The sequence below is a fragment of the Danio aesculapii genome, chromosome 16, assembly GCF_903798145.1.
Source record: "Danio aesculapii chromosome 16, fDanAes4.1, whole genome shotgun sequence".
Lineage (NCBI taxonomy): Eukaryota > Metazoa > Chordata > Actinopteri > Cypriniformes > Danionidae > Danio > Danio aesculapii.
The window spans coordinates 25,126,490-25,144,425 of NC_079450.1; the positions used below are offsets into that span (position 1 = coordinate 25,126,490).

The window sequence follows — 17,936 nt, forward strand, 5'->3', positions numbered from 1 at the left end:
GCGCGAAGAAACAAAGGAGAAGCCGGGAAAAAAGGAGCACATTATTTTTTCAACAAACGCAAATAAAATGCCATGTATAACTAACTTATTATCTTCACATTTTGGACTAATATGAACCGGGAATGACGGAATTACTCTCTAACAGAGGCTACATGTGCTGCTGAAGCTTACATACACAGATAAGATATATATTTCACTCACTGTAGGCTATAATTTCTGTTGTTTTGAACCTAAATACGGGCGAAATGTCTGCTATATGTAGTTCTTCTGTAGTTGGTAACATATCGGAGACTGTAAGGGGCTGTATGTGTTTATATATGTTCATTTATTTAATATAATTACAGACGTTACAGTAGGCTGTTTCGCACTGTCTTTGATCTGCAGTTATAATTAACTCATGTTCATAGAAAAGTTAGTAATAAACATTTCGACACAAGTATTTATTTGTATGAAGCATCTGTTTTGTGAGAAGTGCTTCTCATATGATATGTGAATGACCCATACAGCTTTATTGTAGACATTTCCTCGAGCTAGAATGACGTCGACTGAAACTTTCTGTCGTACACCACGCCCACCAAAAGGGTACCCTTGTTAGTGGAAACGCAAGCCTGATAAAGGTGACCCGTACCGAACCGAACCGTACCGTACCGTACCAGTCAGTGGAAACGAGCCATTAAAAAGAGATTGAATTGGGTCTAGTTATTTTGTTTGCAGTAAAGACTATTTTGTGCAGTAAAGATTTCACCATGAAATCAGGATTGTTGTTTTATGGATTCATTATCAATAGTTTATTCATGCACATCATTATTTTTCTTTGTATTTTTTTTTTACCCACGCTTGAAGTCTTTTCAAAGGTTCCCCTTCGGATGTAGGTCATAACAAGAAATAAAAGACTGCTTCCACTTTATAGAGACTTTTGCAAACCACATAAAAGATCATTTGTTTTAACTTGTATTTAAGGCTGTGTTTTAAATACTTCACTGATCATCAAGGATGTAATACATTTGGGTTTATTTTGAGTCGAGAAGATGCATAAAAATTGTAAAAATGCAAATTTTTTATTAAGGGGACAGAACATATGAAAAATGCTACAAAACCATAAAAAAGAATCAATAATAATAATAATAACAATGTATTTTTTAATAATTAAATTAAATTAAAAGGTTATTATTATTATTATTATTATTATTGTTATTATTATTCCCTTAATAAAAACTGTGCAAATAAAAAAGATAATAAAAATGATGATAAAAATAATAATAATAATAATAATTATTATTATTATCCTATTCCATTAATAAAAAAACTGATAAAATAATAATAATAATAATAATTATAATAATAATAATAATAATAGTTACTATTATTAAAATTATTAATATTATTATAATATACGAAAACTTTTTTTTAAATTTAACTGCGGATAAAATAAAAATGTAATTATTATTATTTTTATTATTATTATTATTATTAGTATACAAAACTATTATTATTATTATTATTATTATTATTATTATTATTATTATTAATAAAAAACATTATTATTATTATCCTTTTTCCCTTAAGATTATTATTATTATTATTATTATTATTATTATCATATTGTTATTTTAAAATAATACTAATAAAAACATTTAAAAAATAATAATAATAAATGGGTGACGCAGTGGCACAGTAGGTAGTGCTGTCGCCTCTCACCAAGAAGAGCCTCGGCTGGGTCAGTTGGCATTTCTGTGTGGAGTTTGCATGTTCTCCCTGCGTTTGTGTGGGGTTCCTCCAGGTGCTCCGGTTTCCCCCACAGTCCAAACACATGCGGTACAGGTGAATTGTGTAGGCTAAATTGTCCGTAGTGTGTGAGTGAGTGTGTATGGATGTTTCCCAGAGATGGGTTGCGGCTGGAAGGGCATCCGCTGCGTAAAACATGTGCTGGATAAGTTGACGGTTCATTCCGCTGTGGCGACCTCGGATTAATAAAGGGACTAAGCCGAAAAGAAAATGAATGAATGAATGAATGAATTAATAATAATAATAATAATAATAATAATAATAATAATAATAATAATAATAATAATAATAATAATAATAATTATTATTATTATTAATAATAATTTTATAAAAACTAAAATAAAAGGTATAAAACTGCAAATAAAATAAAAATAAGATTGTTATTATTATTATTATTATTATTATTATTATTATTATTAATTATATTTTTTGTATTTATTGAAAGAATATATTCATACATTTTACAATATCATTTTAAAAAATTGGCTCATTTACACTAGTTTGGATTACTTATTGTAAAGTTATCTCTAATAGTTTTCAATGAAAAATTAATTTTGTTAATAAAAAGAGGTCAATTTGAACCACAGTAAACATTGAAAAATATGTTTAATTAATGCCTGTTTATTAATGAGAAGTTTCTGATCAGGTACAACTTTTTAGTTAAAAAACTAAAGTTATGACGTTTATAGAATAAAGATTGTATGGGAAAATGCATCTTTTTGAACACATGATCAGAATCAAACATCATAATGGAAATAACCATTTAGATTCATTCAGTTTAAGTATAAACCTAATAATTAACTTCATATCTTTTTTTTAATCTGCTTTGTCTGCTTTGTTTTTTGTTATTGTCTGTTTCTGAGTTTGATTACTGTAGTGCTTGTGCTTAAGTTTTGTTGTGTGTGTGTGTGTGTGTGTGTGTGTGTGTGTGTGTGTGTGTGTGTGTGTGTGTGTGTGTGTGTGTGTGTGTGTGTGTGTGTTTGTGTTTGTGTGTGTGCGTGCGTGCGTGCGTGCGTGCGTGCGTGCGTGCGTGCGTGCGTGCGTGTGTGTGTGTCGTTCTGCAGCTGCGTCTGACTGTTGCAGAGGCTCTTGGGTCAATGAGTCACCTGATGGCACATGATAAACTGGAAGAACAGCTTCCCAAACTCCTTCCCACTATACTGGGCCTCTACAAGAAGAACACAGAGCATTACATCATCAGCAAGGTACAGTACAGTCACTAATAGACTTGCTGGAGGTTAACACTTACTACTTCCACTCTGCACTGTAAATGTTTCCACACAGTGTTCATCAAAGATATGGGAACATATGATTGTTTGTGTATTGCTGTATTTAAATTGCTGTGACTTGGTTCCAGTTTTAATTTCGACAGCAATTTTAGACTTTAGTTTTAGGCTTTTGACTAAAATGATATTCAGTTCTAGTCATATTTTAGTCAGCTGAATAGATTTAGTTTTAATCTAGTCCACTCTAGACTCAATAGACAGAATCATTAGACAAAATGATTTGGTTAAAACATCGTACATTAAGCATATATTTAACATTTCTAAGCTCATTATTAGTGTTTTGACACATTGTATTGCATTTAGTAGTAATCATAGTTTTGTCTTTAGAATCATATTAGTCGGCTAATAAGTATACATATTACCTATATGTATTATATAAATATATTTCATAAAGTTTTACCAGACTACTTTCTGGTAAACTGTATTCTTACCAGACTACAATCAATCAATCAATCAATCAATCAACAAATCAATCAACAAATCAACAAAAATACAGCTTTGATAAAATGATAAAACAGCTTTCGTTAAATTTACTCAAGAGATTACTGTTGTAAATAATAAAACAAAACAAAAAATACTACAAAAAGTTATTGTTAAAATTAATCAGGTTTTAACTAATGTCTTTTAATTTATATTCTATCTTAATTAAGTTTAACTTGATATTTAAGCCAGCTTGGTTAATGTAAGTTAAGGTGACTAGAAAAGTTAATTTGATTCAACTAAACAAATAATAATTTCCCAGTACTGATTTGCAGCTGGAAAGGAATCCGCTTTCTAATGCATATGCTGGATAAGTTGGTGGTTCATTCCGCTGTGGCAACCCCTGATAGATAAAGGGACTAAGCCGAAGGAAAATGAATGAATGAAAAAAAATAAATTCGGCAAGATTTCTTTTTATAGTGTATAGACACAAATTTTAATTTTGTGAACTAACAGGAAATAGTTTATATAAATAAACTTAGCCTGTTTATTTATAGCATTCTTCATTTTTTTAAATCAAGCATTTATTTGCACAAGTTTTCTACAATTAATTCTTATTTCTTAAAGCTACTGTAAATTAATAAGGTCAAAAGCAATTACTTTCTCACTACAGAATGGTTTATTAGGCTGCTGTCACTTTAAAAGCCAATTCATGGATAATAGGCAGGGCCAGACACAATCTGTGAGTTTTTGTTTTTGCTATTTCTGCATAGACATTTGTAAAGAAAAGAAATCTCAGCATATTTATGCAAAATGATATTGTCAAGGTGGTGGCTGAAAACATAACAAACTAAATTAAAAAAAATAAATTGACTATGATTTAAGGTATACAATTCCAATCAATTAGAACTACTTGTTTGGTAAGGAAAGTAACAGCAGGTCTCGCATATAATACATCAACTAAATACAGAAAATATTAATTTACAAATTATAGTGTACATAAATCCTTTAAACATTTACATAATAATCAATAATATTACTGAAATTAATATAAGAACTGACTAAATATATATTTACATGAGTAAATCAATGGATTGAATTTTGCCGGTGGTGATTCCATGTGGAAGCTAAATTGTCTGTAGTGTATGTCTTTGAATGCAGGAGTATATAGGTGTTTCCCAGTGTTGGGTTGCGGCCGAAAGGACATCAGTTGCATAAAACATATGCTAGATAAGTTGGTGGTTCATTCCACTGTGGCAACCCCTGATTAATAAAGGGACTAAGCTGAAAAGAAAATGATTGAAAGAATGATTCCATGTGACCCTAATAGTTGATTACCCATTTTCATGATAGTTTTTGTCATTCAATAGTTTTCTCTTTAGTTTCTAGTTTTTAATTTTTATTTTTCATAAAAAAATATGACGACAGTTGTTCATCATCCAAATGAACAGTTGCTTGTCAGTTTCAGATTAGGTTTAATGAGGCGTGTATGAGAAAGGCCAGGACTCTGTAGTGCTGTTTGTGTTTGTTCAGAGCCTCTGTAGTGCTGTTTGTGTTTGTTCAGAGCTTGTGCCAGGTCCTGGAAGCCTCGGTGAATATGGGCAGTCGAGTGCTGGAGACTCAGATTGATGGACTGTTACTCGCTCTGCACCAGCAGGTAAGTGTCTCTCTCACTCGCTCTTTATGTGCTTCACCTTTTACACACTTTTTTTCCCCTCAATGTCTTGCACAATTTCTTGTATTCATTGGTGTTTTGGTTGAACAGGTTTTGGGTTTATTGTAAAAGGGAATGATCACACAGCTTCACCACATTGGCTTTAGAATGTGCCTCAATGGGTTCAGAAGATATTTCACAGTTTTTGAAATGCAATGATCATTAGCAGAATGTAAAATACATTAAAAATGATTCATCAAAATAACAGAAATAAAATAAACATGATAACTTTACAGATTTAGTTTTTTGATCTTTTAGATCAGTGTTTTGCTTCAGAGTTATTTGTTAACTTAAACCATAAGACTAAAATAATTTGTGTTATTTGTAATCAAAACATTTATTTCATAATATGAATTTCCCACTTTCCACTTTTATGGTTTTATTGCAAAAAACTAAACAGGATACTTAAAAAATGAATTAATCAAATAATAAATAAATCTGTCTGTCTGTCTGTCTGTCTGTCTGTCTGTCTGTCTGTCTACACTGCTAACAGTTTCCTGCAAAATCCACAGTAACTTACTGGCAGCAGTTTACCAGCAACTTACTGTAAATCAATTTCAGCAAAAATACTGTATTTACATTTACAGCACCATTTGTTTTTACAGAAGTGTATATCTTTACTGTAATACAGTAATTTTCACAATGCAACTTTAAAATACAGTAACAGACTGCATAACTTCTCTTCAGTAAAAACAGTTCATTTTATTTTACAATACTGTGTTATTTACAAAAATCGTTAACAGTGTATATATCTATTTAAAAAGATAAATCTTTTCTGTCTGTCTGTCTGTCTATCTATATATCTATCTAAAAAGATATCTATATATTTTATGTCTGACTGTCTGTCAGTCTGTCTGTCTACTGTATCTATATGTTTATCTAAAAGAAATCTATATCTTATCCATCTGTCTGTCTGTCTAAAAACTACAGTGGAATATAAATAAACACTGATATTTTGATTCTGATTGATAATGACTGATATTTATTTGCAAACGTTTTAAATTTGACTTTTTTATTACTAATATTTAATTCTTTTTGGAATTATTTAAGTCTATTTTTAAAAAATAATACAGTTTTTGTTAGCAAGTTCAACTAAATTTGATCAATGAATTTCATTATGTCTTTATCCCACTTGTATATCGTTTATTTGACAGATTTTCTTTCTTTCATTAAATATTTCAGTTTTCCCATTTATTAAATATTTAGGTATTAAGTATTTCTGTAAAGATACTAAATCAAATGAAGCACATACAATTGAGGGCAATATTATTAGCCCTCCACCAAAATATTTATTCTTTTTCAAATATTTCTCAAGTGATATTTAATGGTATTTAATTTTCACAGGATGTTTTATTTTGGCTGGAGTAAAAACACTTATTAATTTTTTTATACTTTATTTATAGTTTTTTTTAATTATTTGTACAAAACAGAAAAACAAACAGTCAACAACAACAACACAAAAAACAAATATACAAACAAACATCCCCAACACTAATTTCCCTTTTGTGGCTTTAACAGAAGAGACACGTAGCTAATAGTCTGCAAATTAAAGTCTTCAAGCATCACACAAATGCACAGCAAGTGTATGTATAGGGTACATACACAACTCCAATACAGTAATGGCAAACAAAAATAAATAAATGTTAAAAGGAAAATGCAAAAAGATATACGATACACATAAAAAGTGAATACTTCTTAAATTTTTTTAAGGTCAATATTATTAGCCCCCTCAAGCAATATTATTTTCTATTGTCTACAGAACAAACCACTGTTATACAATGACTTGCCTGATTACCCTAACCGCCATAGTTAACTTGATTAGCTTAGTAAAATATTATGTAGTGTCATCAAGAGAAATATAAACTTAATTGTTATTAGAAATTAGTTATTAAACTATTATGTTTTGTTTTTATGTTCTGACTTCAACTGTATTTCCCCTGAATAATCATATTCCCCTATTGTCAGTTGATTTATATTGGTCTTTTTTTCCCCATCGAGGTATGTTCACCTGTGGACTTCAGCAACCCTCCAACTATAAAAAATCACAACGAGGTCCTACGATGTTTCAGTATCCTTGGTGGGTCTCATTTTTGTCTTTTCTTTTTCTTTCTTTTCACAAGTGCTTGCAAATGTAAACCTCTACTGTAGATCTAATTTAGTTAAACTAGCCATGTGAACATGAACCCGAGGGCAGGTTGTGCTGTCAGTCATCTGACTGCTTTAGCAATATCCTTGTCATGTGCTGAGATTAAGTTAAATTGTCAGACCAGCAGGCTCCTCCAATCACTGATGAGTTCATACAGTTGCTGATTTGAGGAGACACGCAGCAGCTGGATTTCTCTCTTCTCACGCTTTTCTGTTTTGGAGTCCAGGAGATGTTGAGAGTTTTCTGTGTCTGCGCACATGTCAGTTATGATGTTTTAATCAGGAGGGTTTTTTTCAGCTGTGAGAATAATTGGTGTTAGCACTGGGATTGTACTGAAGCTTTAAAATGTGTAAATTGGAACAGCTTTATAAATGTAACCAGAACCAAATAAATCCTTAGTTTTTTGTTTGTTTTGTATTTTGTATTTTATGTTTATTATAATTTTAGTTTTATTATTATTATTATTATTATTAATAATAATAATAATAATAATAATATAATACTACAACAACTACTACTACTACCACTAAAATAATAATACTGTAATAATAGAATAATAATTATAATAATTTGCATTATTGTAAAATAAAATGCTGCTCTAAGTAATATGTATGTAATATGTAAACTCATTTTATTTTATTTTATTTTTTTAATTTTATTTAAAATGTTGTAATATATAAACTAAAACAATGACTAATTTATTTTATTATATATATTTTTCAATTACCCAGATTTTTAATCAATAGTTTAAAATGCTTACATTTTAGTTTTATCTTCGATTTATGTTTAGATAGATTTAGTGAAAATTAGCCCACTTTTATTTCCTTTCATTTTATTTAAGGTTTTATAATATGTAAAGTAGTATTTAATTTAATTTAAGTTTTATTTTATTTAAGATTTTATAAGATATAAAGTAGAATTTAATTTAATTTAAGATTTATTTTATTTTAAGATTTTATAATATGTAAAGTAGTATTTATTTAAGTTTTGTTTTGTTTTATTTAAGATTTTATAATATGTAAAGTAGTATTTATTTAAGTTTTGTTTTGTTTTATTTAAGATTTTATAATATGTAAAGTAGAATTTAAACAAATTTTATTTAAGTTTTATTTTATTTAACATTTTATAATATTTAAAGTAGAATTTGGTTTAATTTAATTTAGTTTTATTTAAATTTTTAAAATAGATCCTTTTCACAGTTCTGGGTTTCTCAGCAGCAGAAGTCATCATAGTTGGTAAGCACAGTGAATGGGAGAGTACAACAAATATTTTTTTACAAACTTATTTGCTAAAATAACAAAAGAAAAACTCAGCGATGGTGTTATCAAGACTTTCAGAAAGAGAGAAAAAATAGTATGAGACGCATAATAGTATATAATATGACGGTAGCCAGAAGAGAGAATAACATCTAATTTATTGTCCCGCTCCATAGAAGCTGCATTTAAAACAGAAGCGGTAATTATTTGTTTTTTGTAATTTGACGCAAAGATTATATAATACATACATAAATGCATATAAATATTCAGAAGTTTTTTTTTTTAGCAAAATATTTAAAAGAATTTAAGATAATGAAGACTGTAAATGCATTATAGCAAACTTGTGTAAAGTGTCCATATGCAAAGTAGAATTTAATTTAATTTAATTTTGTTTTGTTTTATTTTATTTTATTTTATTTTACATTATTACCCTTGCTTAATTTGAGCCGGATCTTGCCGGGTCTGGAAAATGTCAGAAATTCGTGTTTTGCGTTGCGGTATTTATTTGAATGGATCCAGCATTACTTTTGTGTCTTGAATACCTACGTGTGTGTGTGAGAAAGAGAGAGAGACAGAATGCGAATGAGTGCAAGCCAAGGCTGTGTGGATTGTGGGTGCGCACACACACACACATGACAGTAGTCACCAAGCGCAAGTTAAAGCAAAAGTCATGTTTAACTATTGGCCCTCAACAATATTATCAGCCAATCATCTTTCTTATGTTTACAATCATTCTTATTGGTTGGTGATTGTTTTGTGCGCAGTTAGCAGCAAAAATAAATAATGGCATAGTGGCCAACCTAAATAATATTTGTATTTTCAAAAAGGCAGTCACGCATATTTTCATTATTTAAAACCACAAGTAAATCTGATAATGAGCCTGATCAAAAGAGAACTTGAGAAGATGATACTGTGTGAATGGATCAGGATAGCAGGAGACAGAAGCAAAATGAGTAAAGTCAGCCAGAAAACATGACAGAAGAGGTAACTGTGGGCTCTTCTTGAAGATTAAACTGAGTCATTATTTCACTTGGCACAAAATAGTGACGTGAGCTAAATAGTGATTGTTCATACAATTTATGTTTGGAGCTGCATGTTTTCATTATCCATGACTGACCTATAACGTTATATGGCACAAAATAGTTAAAGACCACTCAGAAATGTGATGCTAATTTTTTGCGCTATCACTGTTTAATGACGTCATGTTCCGAAAAACTAAATTTGTGTGGTGGACGTCGGTCATGGTAACTTTTATTTTCAGTTTTTTTTTTCGGGAAATATTCATTTACAAATTAAGCACTGCATATAACCCAGCTTTTTAATCAATAATTTAAAAGGCTTACATTTTTGTTTTACCTTATTTTAGTTAGTAAAATTGACTCTACTTTTATTTTATTTTAAAGTAATAAAATAAGTAAGTAAACTCTAATTTTGTTTTATTTTATTCTACAAAAATAACCCCTATTTTTAATCTATAGTTTAAACATTTTTGTTTTATCTTGGTTATGTTAAAAAAATATCCCAATCTTTTACCAATCAATCTTGGTCCAAATACTTAAACTGTTGAGAACCACTATTGAGTAGATGCTTTACATGGCATATTTAGGCATTGGATCATTTAGCATACATTAATACCAGACACTATTCACTAACGTGTACTTTTACTTAGAGGTTTTGATAGATTGTTTATTGGCACAGAACATCATCGAAGTCTGTGCTGGTAACAGAGGGTGAACTTGACAATTGCATTCATTTTCACATTTATATTTGGCTGTTTTGGCCCTAGCTAACACGTTCCCGGACCGGCTGATGGTGTTTGTCCTCCAGAGGCTGGAGAACAGTAATGAAAGGAACCGAATGGGCTCGCTGGCGGTTCTCAGACACCTCATCAACTCATCCAGTGAGTTTTTACACATTATCAAATATGTCACCAATGCTCTGATCCAGGCCTTGGAAGGAGCCCAGAGTTTTGCTGACACTGACATGTGTATAGAGCTGTATTTTTAAAACCCTGCTCTGTCTTTTCAAGCCTCCACTATGGAAACCAAGAAGCTTCTAATTCTAGCCAGCATCAGGCAACCTCTCGCTGACCACAGCAATAAGGTATATAAATATATCCTCTCAGTGTGATAAGAGACAAAATAGGGGTGTTTCGTTAAAGGAACATGCCACTGTTTTTGGAAATAGGCTCAATTTACAAGTCGTTATAATATAAACTGTTTGGTTTACCATTTTTGAATTTATTCAGCTGATCTCCAGGTCTGAAGACAGCACTTTTAGCTTAGCTTAAATCGTTAAATCTGATAAGACCATTTTAATAAATCTAATGCTTGACTCTTCTGTTTTTACATTGTGTACCATTGTGCACCTCTATTTTAAAATTTTTGAGAGGATTTTTTTCAAGATGCTAATGGTCTAATCCGATTCAATTATTTATGCTAAGCTAAGCTAAAAATGCTCTCGCCTGACCCAGAGATTGGCTGAATGGATTAAAAAGTGTTAAAAATCAACTGTTTAGCTTTAGGGGATCTTGTAAAATGTAAAGAGTGTTCCGTTAGGTCTCGACACTATTGACCCGAATGTGCCTTTAGAAAATAAACTGCCTTGAAATATATTTTCCTCACTTTTACTATAGTTGATTTATTTAGTCTATCATGTTCAACAGTATGTGTATATAAATTAGAGGAGAACTCTTTTTTTTTTTTATTCTCTCTCTGTCTCTGAAACTGATTTTATCATTTTGCCGCAGTGTCATTGTCACCCCATCTCAAGTTCTGCATTATGTTTAATGTAATTATCATACATTTGAGATTACAGTAAGCTTGTATTTTCACACCTCTTGAAAATCTTGAAACAACACCTATTAAAACTACTGATTGCAGCTGTTAATTAACTTGAGTTTTCTTTGTTACTTCATGTAACACCTATGCTATAATATTTCTTCAAAAATCTTCAACTTAAAACACATTGTTCAACAGCACCTATAGCAAATTATACTGTACATAAATCTTAGTTTGTCATTGGAAAAATACAGCTGTCAATGACAAATATTTTAACTTTTGTCAAATTTTATTGTATACTTTTTCTCTGTGTCAAGATAAACAAGATTTAATTCATCATCAAATGTTTTATAATTATAACATAAAATCAAGTATATTAAAATAAATGCAAGCATATTAAACAGCACATTAAATCAGCTGATTATTAAAAGCTTTCTAAACAAATACCCTTTTTATAAAAATCTGAACTTTAAAAATGGAAATTGTGTCTAGCTGGAGAATGTGCAGAAGAGTTCCATAACTTGAGTGCTGCACAACTAAAAGCTCTACCACCAAATGAACACATCTTGAAGTTTGGAACAGATAATAGATCATCAGAAGATGATTTATTATGTTTTATAATTTTTGTTGTACTTTGTGCTGCTCATGACATTTCTTTCAAATTTAAAATGAAAATGTTGAAATTTGCAATAAATTATATTTCCGACATTTCTAGAATCAAATAATAGTTTCACTTACTCCCATACTTAATAAATTATATATAGATAAACAAATAATTTTATGTAATTTTGAAAAAAGTAAATTAAACACTAACATTTGAAGATAATTTATTTTTTTTTATTTATAATAGAACAATTATTTTTCTCACTTCCATACTTAACCATAACTAAGAGTAAATAAATAATTTTATGTAATTTAGAAAGAAAAAAATTATTAAACACAAATATTTAAAGATTATTTATTTATTTATAATAAAACATTTAATAAATTCAAAGAAACTGAGTAAATAAATAATTTATTGTAATTTAGAAAGAAAATTAATTAAACTCGAATATTTAAAGATAATTAATTTATCATTGATTTTTATTTGTTTATTTATAATACAACAGTTATTTTACTCACTCCCATGCTTAATAAATTCAGAGAAACTGAGAATAAATAAATAATTTTATGTAATGCAGAAAAAATAAATTATTTAAACACGAATATTTGAAGATTATTTATATATTTATAATAAAACAATTATATTACTCAATTCAATACTTAATAAATTCAGAGAAACTGAGAGTAAATAAATTAATTAAACTCGAATATTTAAATATAATTAATTTATTATTGATATTTATTTATTTATTTATTTACAATAAAACAATTACTTTACCTACTCTCATACTTGATAAATTCAGAGAAACTGAGAGTAAATAAAAATTATGTAATTTAGAAAACAAAATTAATTAAACACAAATATTTGAAGCTAATTTATTTATTTATTTATTTGTTTTTTATTTATAATAAAACAATTATTTTACTCCCTTACATAATAAATTCAGAAAAAACTAAGAGTAAATAAATAATTTTATGTAATTTAGAAAACAAAATTAATTAAACTCAAATATTTTAAGATGATTAATTTAGTATTGAGAGTAAATAAATAATTTTATGTAATAAAAAAAAACAATTAATTAAACACGAATATTTAAAGCTATCATTTATCATTGATATTTATTTATTTATTTATTTATTTATAGTAAACCAATTATTGTACTCACTCCCATACTTAATAAATTCAGAGCAACTGAGAGTAATGAAAAATAATGTTATGTAATTTAGAAAGAAAAAATTAAACATGAATATTTGAAGCTAATTCATTTATTATTGATATTTATTTATTTATAATTTTTTTTGCTCAGTTGGAGTTTATTTTATTTAAAGTAATGGGGGATTTTTGATGCAGGACAGTTCTACAGAAACAGTGTTCAACTTTTCATGTTGAGTGTTCAGAGTTGGTCCTAATATCAGTGTTTACCTATGCAGGTGAAGAAGAGGGTTGTGCAGGTGATCAGTGCAATGGCTCATCATGGCTACCTGGAGCTTGACGGAGGAGATCTGCTCGTCCGCTTCATCATCCAACACTGTGCTCTGCCGGACACTTACTACGTACAAACAAACCTTTAATGTCTAACACTTTTCACCATCTGCACTTTTACGTGACTGAAACTGAACTTCCTGCTCTCTGACCACATTTTAACTTCTCTTCAGTCAACAAATCTCACATGACTTCCCCTGCTTTTAATTTGATCTGTGACTTATTGAGCATTCGATTTAGAAGGCTTATTTAATTCAGTCCATAGTTCACGTTGCATCATTTCCAAGTGCATTCCTCAGTTTTTTTAAATATTTGCGTTAGCTGGGGTGATTCACTCAGTTTGTTAGCTTTGGATTGTTCTTAGTTTAGCCCAGCCTTAGTTTTTGTTGGCTGTGTAAATACAGTAGTGGTAATACATTGTGTTTGTATTCATACAGAAAGGCCAGCGACCTCCAGATCCAGAGGAAGTGACCAATGAGGCTCTTCGCAGCATGTGTGATAATACATTACATCTATTCACTACTACAGTGGGCCGATTGACTGATGTAAGTACACACACTTGAGCTTGTGATTATTCCTTTAAAGATAACGATTTCAACACTTGAGTGAGGGAAGGATGGAACGTGAGCTTGAAAGGCGGATTGGTGCAGCGGCAGCAGTAATGCGGTCGATGTACCGGTCCGTTGTGGTGAAGAAGGAGCTGAGACGAAAGGCAAAGCTCTCAATTTACCAGTCAATCTATGTTCCTACTCTCACCTATGGTCATGAGCTTTGGGTCATGACCAAAAGCACGATCTCGGATACAAGCGGCCGAAATGAGTTTCCTTCGAAGGGTAGCAGGGCGCACACTTATAGATAGGGTGAGGAGCTCTGACACCCTGGAGGAGCTCGGAGTAGAGCCGCTGCTCCTCCACATCGACAGAAGTAAGTTGAGGTGGCTCGGGCATGTGTCTCGGATGCCTCCTGGACGCCTACCTAGGGAGGTGTTCCAGGCATGTCCCACCGGGAGGAGGCCTCCTGGAAGACCCAGGACACGCTGGAGGGACTATGTCTCTCGGCTGGCCTGGGAACGCCTCGTGATCCCCCCAGAGGAGCTGGAGGAAGTGTCTGGGGAGAGGTAAGTCTGGGGTTCTCTCCTAAGACTGCTGCCCCTGCGACCCGACCCCAGAAAAGCGGCAGAAAATGAATGAATGAAAGACTGCTAGTGATAGCTTCAGTATATTGATAACTGCATTTGCTTTAACACCACTCTTTTCTACCAGTTTCTGATTATTTTTTTATTTTACTGTCTAATTCAAATCCTGTTTAATTTAAAATGCGTTTCAAGCTCAATACAGCAATGAATATTGGTTCAGAGTTCTCCAATCGTAATAGCAATCTCAATAATAAAAACTATTTGTGAATCATTCTGAATTATGCAATTTTGGTTTAGATCTTTCTCAAACAAGCTTCTTATAAAAATGGCAAGTGTTGGAAATCCTTAAAGTTGCAGTATGCAAGTTTGACACCCAGTGGTTGAACTAGGTATTGCAGTCCTGGATCAACAAACGCAAGCGCAGGTTGCCAGATTGAGGAGCGAGTCTGACGATTGAGCCTAAAGGCTGATTTAAACTGTGTTTTAAATTAAAGCAACGGCATGCGATAGAAGGAATATTTTCCATATTAAAAGGTGTTTTTGTCAGTGTTAAATGCTAATAATGTGAGTTTGAATGCCATTTTACATGACTTTTATTGCCATACTACTGAAAGCAGCAGCAGATAGTTCACCTCAGATCTAGACAATAAAATAAAACGTTTAAAATTGAACTTTAAAGCTGTGAGTCAAAACAACACAGTGATTCAGCATGTGCATTTAATAATGGTAAAGATGGTTAATATGTATTAATTAGATTATAAACTTTACCATTTCATGAGAAAGTGCATATTCTGTGCTTCGGAATGGCTGTATTTAAATTTCTGTCATGTTTAGTCTTGTGCAAACAGTCCAATTTCTTATCACCACAGATCTCGTCACGTAGCGTGTTGTTAGGACACAGAGTTACAATGTAACTTGCTCAGCTAATGTTTACGTTCGTTATATTTATCTTATTTGCTAATTAATAACCTCATGTGGAACTCTGAATCTGCGTCTCTCGTTTCGGAGTCTGCTACTGTCCACCGGAGGTCACATTTGAATGATTCAGTGACAAAGCAAGAGACTTGGCGCCACCCAATTGTAGTTTTTTATTTTAACTTAATATGTATTTTTTTTAACAATAAATACATTTGTCAAATAAAGTGATATTTAACCTTTGGAACAAAAATAAGTTTATTAATATGAATATAAATGTAATGAAAGATTACACTTTAAAGTGATAGTTCATTCAAAATAAAAATGTACTCGGTGTTTACTCACCCTCAAATGGTTCCAAGCCATTATGAGTTTCTTTATTACATTGAACACAAAAGTAGATAGTTTGAATAAAGCTGAAAACTTGTAACCATTGACTTCCATAGTGGGAAAACAAGTACTAAGTCAATGGTTACAGGTTTTTAGCTTTCTTTAAAATATTTTCGTTTGTGTTCAACAGAAGAAAGAAAGTTAAACAGGTTTAGAACAAGTGAAAGGTAAGACGGCAGCATTTTCATTTTTTGGTGAACTATCCATTTAGGATGTGAGGAAATTACATTTTAAGAGAATATTAATTCACAGTATTTCAATGCTGATAAACCGGCTTTGGGACTTTTTCTACATACTGTATTATGCATCTCAAAGTGCTTCACAATCATAAACAAACAGGATAATGTACTGTGATAGAATACTATAGAATTCAATAACAAATAGTGTTTAATATAATTTAATTCTAAAGTACATATACAAATATGCAATTTACCACAGCCATAAAGTAGGGGTGTACAGATCACAACCCACAGTTCGGGGCCCACGTGATGTGCTTTGAACTTGTAGGTTATTCCAATGTTTGGATTCAGTTTTTAAAGTTTTCAGTTAGTTACATACATTTAAATAACACAAAAGAGTACTGGGATAACAGTTTATAGTTCAGATATAAACACTTATGTTTATGGTAAAGATTAAAATCACAGTTTAATAGAACTTGACGATCGTGAATGTTGTAGCAATTACATTGTGTCACCAATGGGTGGCGACAAACAACCATCAAAATGATGTCACTGGTTAGGTTTTCAAAAATGATCCACCTATAATGAAACAAGAAGTTTTATGTGTGAGTTGTTGAATCATCAATTGAAAATACACAATCAAATAAATCTGTTGTACAAGATGTTAGATTTCTATATTATTAGCAACAGTAGCAAAGATCATTTTTTGGATTGATTATTTTCCTGTTTTTCAGCTGGATCTTTCTTGATTTTAATTTTTATAAAAATTACAGCTCTAAGTTCTGTTTGTTAAAATCAATGGTTTTTGCAGTAATATTTTTGTATAAATGGAAATCAAATGACATTTGTCTCCTCCCTTTTTTGATGATTCAAAAAATGGTCTGATCCATGACTCAAAAACCATAGTGTGGTCCGAAACATGAGATTTGTGATCCATCACACCATTTCTGTAAAGTGCTGTAAAAATTGAAAAATGTACCTGGAAAATGCTGGTAAAATACTTAAATCTGACTGAAAAAGCTGTAAGAACCCTGAAAATTCACCTTTATTGTTTTTTTCCCTGTGTTACTGTAGTGCAGCTGTTTTAGCATATTCTTATAAATAATTGTATACTCTAATAAGTGAACTTGATATATTCCATAATGCTGTGAAATCAATGGCTGACCCCCAATACTTTTGACCTGATTTTTTTTAATAATGGGGGACCAAATGTAGTCAATTAAAAATCCGTTATTGGACAACTATATTGATAACTCACTAAATACCAAAGGGAACATCAGTGCCTGTGGTGGTTGGGTCCTGCTGGCGCTGAAATCAGACATATGCACATCTGCAATGCATCTTATTATCCTAAAGACAACTCAATGAAAGTCTATAGTGAGATATGGGCTTTGCCGTCATTCAGCGCAGTCCATCATCTTCACAGCCAAAGTCAGCAGCCTCAGCCCGGCACTGCCGCTTGTAAGAGAGAGCGTCTAGAGAAATATTAGAGCCTTTTTTCCCTGCGAGCGTCCCAACATCAACAGCAAGCCGTTGACAGGGATCTCTCCACGGCAGACAGACAAAGACAGTTTATGTGCCGATGAGACTGCTTCCATTCCCTTCGCCAAAAACCATTAGAATGATAACCAGGAAAATGTCAGGAGATGCACATCCAGCCAAACTTATTTTTACTTTTTTTGTGTGTGTGTCTTACTTGTTAGCATGTTGTTTTGAAACACTCAGTTTAGTCTTTTGTAAGATTTATTGTTGATTCAGATTTATGCTTTGTGTTTGTGGGATTTATCAGGATTAGTTTTTCATTTTCTTTGGGGTTTTGTTTTTTATTTTTTGAGCATTCAGGA

At 31.1% G+C, this 17,936-nt stretch overlaps 1 protein-coding gene across 2 annotated transcripts in view; it reads left to right on the forward strand.

The window, feature by feature from the left end:
• The window catches only part of mroh1 (maestro heat-like repeat family member 1), a 69,670-nt gene that overhangs the window by 12,665 nt on the left and 39,069 nt on the right, over positions 1-17,936 (forward strand). For both annotated transcript variants that reach the window (XM_056474679.1, XM_056474681.1), the window contains exons 8-14: positions 2,850-2,990; positions 5,056-5,148; positions 7,204-7,282; positions 10,394-10,507; positions 10,637-10,710; positions 13,422-13,544; positions 13,911-14,018. In XM_056474679.1, coding sequence (XP_056330654.1) covers positions 2,850-2,990; positions 5,056-5,148; positions 7,204-7,282; positions 10,394-10,507; positions 10,637-10,710; positions 13,422-13,544; positions 13,911-14,018 — 732 coding nt within the window. The remainder of the gene's footprint in view (positions 1-2,849; positions 2,991-5,055; positions 5,149-7,203; positions 7,283-10,393; positions 10,508-10,636; positions 10,711-13,421; positions 13,545-13,910; positions 14,019-17,936) is intronic.